Below are 7,045 nucleotides of genomic sequence, written 5' to 3' on the forward strand. Positions count from 1 at the left end.
GTGCAATCCTCTTTCAGAAGGCGTGTGGGCTTGTTGCTGTCACGTGTGTCCCTGAGCACACACTCCGGGAAGAAGATGCCTGTGGGTGAGGTCAGAGCCACCACAGCGATAAGGTCCCTGCAGGCAGAGACGGTGTCTGAGTCACCTGGCCGGGCACAGAACAGGTGCTCAATGCATATTCTTTGAGTGCATGAGTGATCAGACATGTGCACGCATCATTAATTCCCTCCCCTCAAGAAGCAAATGGCCTGGTGAGAGAGAAATGCGTGGTAGCACAGTGTGTTGTCTGCTATGAGGTGGGCAGATGCAGAGCAAAGTAAAATATCAGAAGAGGAGTGGTCAACTCTGCAGTGAGTAGCTGGGGAAAGCTCCCCAGTGCGGGTTATTCCTGAGCTGAGTTTTAAATAATGAGCTTGTATTTTAGGGGAATATAGTATTTTAGGCAGAGGGGTGGGCTGCGCAGGAGGAGGCTGAGAGTCTAACTCTGAGGCTAGCTGCCATATCTGAATCCTGGCAGGGCTGGCTTGCTGAGTTTCTTTGAATAATTTATGAAACATCGCCATTCCACAGCATCATCATATGTAAAATGGAAAGAATAATGATACGCAGTTTGCAGGGTTGTTATGAGGGATGAGTAATTCTCGTAGAATATTATCTGGGCTATGGAAGACAGTTTGTGAATTTTAGCTGTTATCATATGGGAAGCATGCAGCCTAGATAATAGGCACTGACATTTATTGAGCATGGATGTTCTGGATACTACCCTCAATATTTTACCCAAGTTTCCTCATCTAACATCCCTATTCTGCAGAAAACCAAGGTTAGAAAATAAGTAAATGGTCCAATCACAGAGGTTAGTGTAAATGCAGGCTTAGCTGACCCTGAAGCTCATGTTCTTAGCCTCTATGAACACTGCGTCCGGGTGCGTGTAAAATCTTTGTGAGCAGATCCTGCTTCTAAGCATGAACACCGAGGCCTTTGTGTGAGCATGTGTAAGTCTAGGCTCTGCTACTAAATTTGCCGATAAAAGTTGTGAACAATTTTCTTTACATTTTCTTGTCCACACACCGAGCAGTGAAATGTCTACTTTCTTTTAAATTGTTTTATGTATGATTTCTCATTTATTTAACATTTCTAAAAAATGGCAGTGTTGAAAAATTATTCCTAAGTCAAAATAATATCGACTGTCTATTGTCATTATCTCCACTCCCAATTAGTAGCAGATGGACAAACGTGGGGAACGGCTTGTTTACATTCCCTGGGATCTCAGCCAGAGAGCCGGGCTCAGCTCTGTGCTCCACGGGAGCAGAACCTTCCAGCGAAGGAAGGGAGAGCTCACCTTGTTCCCACGCATCTGCTCTGCTCTGCCCACTCTCACCTTCATAATCCATCTAGTTCTCACAGATAACTGGTGAGGTAGATGTTTTATAGCTCCATTTTCCAGATAAGAAACTGAGGCTTCGAGAAGTTAAAACGACTTGCCCTTGGCCACAGCCTAAGGCAGATCTGGAATTCAAACACAGGACTTCGGACTCGGCCCAGTGACCTGTCCCAGTAGCACCTGTAGCAAAACACCCTCAACAGAGAGAGGGCTGTCTCTCTCTCTCTCTCTCTCTCTCTCTCTCTCTCTCTCTCTCTCTCTGTCTCTCTCTCAATATATTTTTATTGATGTCAGAGAAGAAGGGAGAGAGAAAAAAACATCAATGATGAGAGAGAATCATTGACCGGCTGCTTCCTGCACGCCCCACACTGGGGATCGAGCCTGCAACCTGGACATGTGCCGTGACCAGGAATGGAACTGTGACCCCCTGGTTCATAGGTCAACTCAACCACTGAGCCACGCCGGCCGGGCAGGGCCGTCCCTTTGCACCACCCTCTGCTCTCTCCCAGTTGCCCTATCCAGGCTAAAGCACAGCCTAGGGCCGCCCAGGGTCCCAGCCACAAGTCTCCCAAGAAGCGAGCACGCACCGCAGCCCCGCAGCCCTGGGGGAAGTCGCCCGCTGTGGGGAATGTGCTGGATCCCCAACTCAAAAAGGGATTTCAGTCGTCCTCCCTCTAACAAAATAATTGGGAGTTGGTTATATTCAGGGACATTTAAAATAAAGCCACTTTTTATTGGAAGAATCATTCCCTTAAAATGTATATAGTGCTTCCCATTTAAGGGCACACGCTGGTATATTCTCAATTTGATGTATCTGAGTTGTATCTATAAAGTTACCTCATGGACTAACGACATAGTATATCCCTTTAAGGCTCAGGGCATCCCAAGGATGGGCCCTCTGTGGGGATCCCTGAGGACTTGAAAAGTTTTACCTACAACGTAAACTTACACCAAGGTCATTTCCTTACCATCTCTTCCTCTTCTCACTTCCAGGTGACTTTTCACATCCTCCAAAGAGTAAGTCAGCCCTCGCTGAGGTGTGCCTAGCAAGGGTGCGAGTCAGTGTGGCCAGAACGAGGGAGAGATGCTCCCGAGAACGGAGGCCCTGCCAACAGTACATTCCCAACTCCTGTTCCAGATGCACTGCAGCAGGGACCTTCGTAGTCTTTCTCTGCTTCCATTCCCTCCTTCCCAAGTCCCCATGTCCACACCTAAACGCTAAAGTCACCTTCAAAAAGTTGTCTAGTCCCCGTTAGTTTTTTTTGTTCATTTTTTTTGTTGTTGTTGTTGTTGGGGGGGGTGTTGTTGTTGTTTTGTTAATCCTCACCCAAGGATATTTTTTTCCATTGCTTTTCAGAGAGAGAAGAGAGGGAGGGAGGGAGGGAGGGAGGGAGGGAGGGAGGGAGGGAGGGAGGGAGGGAGAGAGAAACATCGAGGTGAGAGAGACACATCGATCGGGTGCCACCCAAACTCTCCCCATCCAGGGGCAGGGAGCAAATCGGAAACCCTGGTACATGCCCTTGACCAGGAATCCAACCCAAGACCCTTCCGTGTTTGGGCTGAACACACTGGCCATGGCTGGGCCCCTTTTTGCATAACCCCACTGTCATACCCTCCAGCCAGCAGAGTTCCCTTTTGACAACAAAATCTAAGACCCGAATGACAGATGACTTTCTGCATCTGGTTGGCTCTTTCGTTACTACTTTGCATTTCCTGAAATCTTACTGGTTTCTTCCGATTTTCCTCTCTTCTCTCCATTCCCCAGCATTTAAAGTCTCCATCTCCGGAACCAGGGTGGAGTTAACATGTCCTGAGGACCCTGATTCTGAGCAAATAAAATGGGAAAAAGATGGTGTACTAATACCCGATCATCACGATGAACACCTGTTATTAGACAATTTCTCCGAAATGAAAGACAGTGGTCATTACACCTGCTACAGAGACAACTCGAATAACAATCGCAACTATCTCTACCTAAAAGCAAGAGGTAATGCAGGTCTCCAGCGCAAGCACAGCTAGACTGTTTAGGGAGGACCATCTCCAAAGGGCTCCTCCGTCATCCCCCCTCACCCAGCTCACAGCCCCCCGCCTCTCTATGCCTCTCCTACACTCAGTACTGGGACTGTCTGGGGCACCCACGTTTTCTGCAACTTCGATTAAACACCAATGGGGGGCTGCCTAGGTAAGCTCCGTCAGCACGCAATCTACAACAGCTTCTAGGAGACAGATGGCCTACAGCACACCCAGGTGATGGCACACCCTGGGAGCTCGTCTGATGCTTTATCCAGATATGTGTCCTTTCGAAGGATTGGCAGAGAGACCCAAAGATGCTGTGATAAAACGGCATCGCCAAGGCATCGTAATAAACCCTGATGGCAGCTGGCGTTTATTGGGTGCTTACGTTTCAAGCACTATACCATAGACTCGCCGGGGACTTGTTGTTGTTGTCAATCCTCACCCGAGGATAATTTTCCATGGATTCTTAGGGAGAGTGGAAGGAGAGGGAGAGACAGAGAGAAACGTCGAAGTGAGAGAAACACATCGATTGGTTGCCTCCTGCTGACCAGGGCCGGGCTGGGGAGGAGCCTGCAACCAAGGTACATGCCCTTGACCGGAATTGAACCTGGGACCCTTTGGTCCACAAGCAGATGCTCTATCCACTGAGCCAAACAGGCCAGGGCGGACTTTTTTCCCTCATGTCATCCTCTCAACAACCATATGAGTGAAGTGGCATGTGATTCCCATATAGATGAGGGGAGAGTCTTTGGGAGCTGAAAGCACATTCACGTCCTCACGGCAGGTGAGCAAGGAGCTGGGGCTTGAACCCAGACTGTCTGACGCCAGAGCTTCTCCCCAGGAGGGCTCGGCGCTAGCGATGGCCAGCGCGTGAGGTTTGAAGGGAGAACCACTTGTCTGTCCCTCCCTCGTCTCCTGTGTCCTTGTGTCTTCCGTCCTCGGTGACTTCTCCCCTCCCCCGCCCGCCCGCAGTGTGTGAGAACTGCATGGAGGTGGACCTGGTGGCCGTGGCCGGGATCATCGTGGCCGACGTCTGCCTCACCCTGGGCGTGCTGCTGCTGGTGTATCACTGGAGCAAGAGCAGGAAGGCCAAGGCCAAGCCTGTGACCAGAGGCGTGGGTGCCGGCGGCAGGCCCGGTGGTAAGAGCACGGAGTTGGGTGGGAGGAGAGGCCCCGCAGAGGGGGCATCCGGCCTGGGCAGGGTGGGCAGCGAGGCCACAGCCAATCAAGACGGCTTCTGTAGGACGTTCACTGTGTGGCCGCGATCTTGACATGGCTCCACATCTCAGATGCCTCCTCCTGCCCCCTCAGAAAAGGGCGAACGTTCCTTAGGGGCAGGGCTCCCTCCAGCGCCTGTCCGCTCCGGAACCACCGACTCCACCCGCCCGGGGGTGGGGGGCGGGGGGAGCCCTTGGGACACTGCTCCCGCCTTTTCCTTTCCCTTCCTCCACGAGAAAGGAAACCCAGGAAGGAAAGTCACAAAATGATAAGAGCAGTGGTGGCATTCGGGATGGCTCAAAGAAGCAAGAGAGAAGAGGTGGCTGGAATGGAAGAGGGCGAGGGAGAGGAGGGAACAGAGGGGTGTGCGTCCTCCATCTGGTCTCATTGCCGTAAGACTGGCGTTCCCGCATGAAAACAAATCTTCCCCCCTCTCCCCCCCCCCCCCCCCCCCCGCCCTGCAGGACAAAACAAGGAGAGGCCACCACCAGTTCCCAATCCGGACTATGAGGTAACAGGGGCTAGAGGGCTCAGGTGTCTCTAGAGGAGCGGGACAGTGGGACTGCTCATCGGGCCTGTCACACCTTAAAGCCCTCGCTCAGACCCAAGACTCTCCCCCCAAGCCGCTTACAGGGGGCAGGGCCACATCGGAGGCTGCGCAGTTTCCAGCACCACGGAGCGGCTGGCTCTTTTTTTTCTTTTTTAACGTATTTGCATTGATTTCCGAGAGGAAGGGAGAGGGAGAGAGAGACAGCAATGATGAAGAGAATCGTTGATCAGCTGCCTCTGCATGTCCCCTACCGGGATTGAGCCTGCGACCTGGGTGTGTGGCCCTTGACCGGAATCTAACCCGGGACCCATCATTCCGCAGGCCGGCACTCTATCCACTGGGTCAAACCGGCGAGGCTGGCTTATTTCTCCATCAGCTGGGGGCACAGCCATGGGAATAACACATGTGTAAATTCTAGCATGATGAACTCGGGGCTGATGCCCCCCAGCATGCACCTGTACAGTCATGCCCGTTGTTGAATGATTCAAATGCTTCACAGATATAGATGACCGTCTGCTAGCCAGCCAGGAGCCCTCCCCCGCCCGCACACGGCCAGACACCACGCCTCTGCCCCCTGGACCGCTCTTGACTGGACAGCGGGAGGGCTCCTGGCTGGCTAGCAGACGGTCATCAGGATCCTTCTGATTGGCTGCTGTGTGTGACTGCCAACTGTTAAATACCGTTATTATCGCGCCTGAACACACCCAACAAATATTTATTGGGCACCAGCCAAGCACATGGCAGTCACTTCCCCACGCGTGGCTTTATGTAATTCTGACCAGCGCCCTGAGGTGCGTGTCTTTCGATTCTCACTGCTGAGATGGGGACGCTGACTCCCAGGGGGACCAGAGCCAGGCTGTTGCCAGGCAATGCCATCCTGCCTCCTGGCGCCTGGTCCAAGGTTCTTGCCTTTGCTCTGGAGCTAGATCCTTTGAGGCCCCGCTTCCTCCCGCCCTGCTGACCTCCCTTCCCTTCCCCCAGCCCATCAGGAAAGGCCAGAGGGACCTGTACTCCGGACTGAACCAGAGAGGCGTCTGACACTCGTGAGGACCCACCTCCCAGGGCAGGCCTGGCTCCTCCCTCTCCAGGCACCGCTCCGCCCTGGACCCCCCAGGAGATCTGCCCCCTGCCCAGAGGGGAACTCCCACCTGCAGCCTGCCCGCCCTCCCCCCGCCCCGCTCCCCCTCCCCGCACCTCTCTGCTGGAAGCCAGTCCTAGGATATTGCTGCCTCGTTGTTCTTTGAAATAGCGTTCCTCACCTATCACCCTGCACTCTCGCCAGGATATTTACGTCTGCTCTTCACCACCACTCCCCTCCTCTCTCCTCTGGAGGTTCCTTCGGCGCCCTCCCGTTCCTGCGGATCAGTTGCCTCACCTTCACTGTCCACCTGCCGTTCTGCTTGTCCAGCTCTCCTTTGGGCGACGCTCTGTGCGAGTGCCCTGGGTCAGCGCTGGCAGGGGTCCCCCCAGAGCTTCCTCTCCCCTTCTCCACTGCCCCCCCCCACCCCCCGCCCAGGGTCACTTCCATCTCCGTGAGCATGCTGGGCTCCTGCGGGCGGGGAGAGGAGAAATAAAGTGCACTTGGCTGAAAGCATCGCTGTCCTCTTCCTGGGGGGGCCTTCGAGGCCGCCTGTGTCCCACAGTCGGTCCCTCTGCCTGTGACCAAGTCCCAGCTGTGGTCCCCGGCCAGGACCACTGTCTTCCCGGGCCGGGCGGGCGTCACCTCTTCGGAGAGAGCACTAGGGAAGCAGAGAGAGAACTATTAGCCACTTGACTCACTTCTCTTGGGAAAAACGTCAAAGTGGCAGAGTGACAGAGGGGCCAGTCCGTACCGGGTGAGGCCGGCGCAGAGGCTTCGCAGGCAGCGCGGCCGCAGGTGA

The 7,045-nt window shown here is 53.9% G+C and overlaps 1 protein-coding gene across 1 annotated transcript; it reads left to right on the forward strand.

Moving 5' to 3' along the window:
- The first annotated feature begins 2,913 nt into the window (after positions 1 to 2,913).
- CD3E (CD3 epsilon subunit of T-cell receptor complex) lies at positions 2,914 to 6,549 on the forward strand. The gene is made up of 4 exons (XM_079787777.1): positions 2,914 to 3,368; positions 4,370 to 4,537; positions 5,080 to 5,126; positions 6,147 to 6,549. The coding sequence occupies exons 1-4, from the start codon at positions 3,041 to 3,043 to the stop codon at positions 6,201 to 6,203; spliced, it is 600 nt and encodes a 199-aa protein (XP_079643903.1). The 5' UTR covers positions 2,914 to 3,040; the 3' UTR covers positions 6,204 to 6,549.
- The last annotated feature ends 496 nt before the right edge of the window (positions 6,550 to 7,045 follow it).

This window comes from Cnephaeus nilssonii (genome assembly GCF_951640355.1).
Source record: "Cnephaeus nilssonii genome assembly, chromosome: 13".
NCBI lineage: Eukaryota > Metazoa > Chordata > Mammalia > Chiroptera > Vespertilionidae > Cnephaeus > Cnephaeus nilssonii.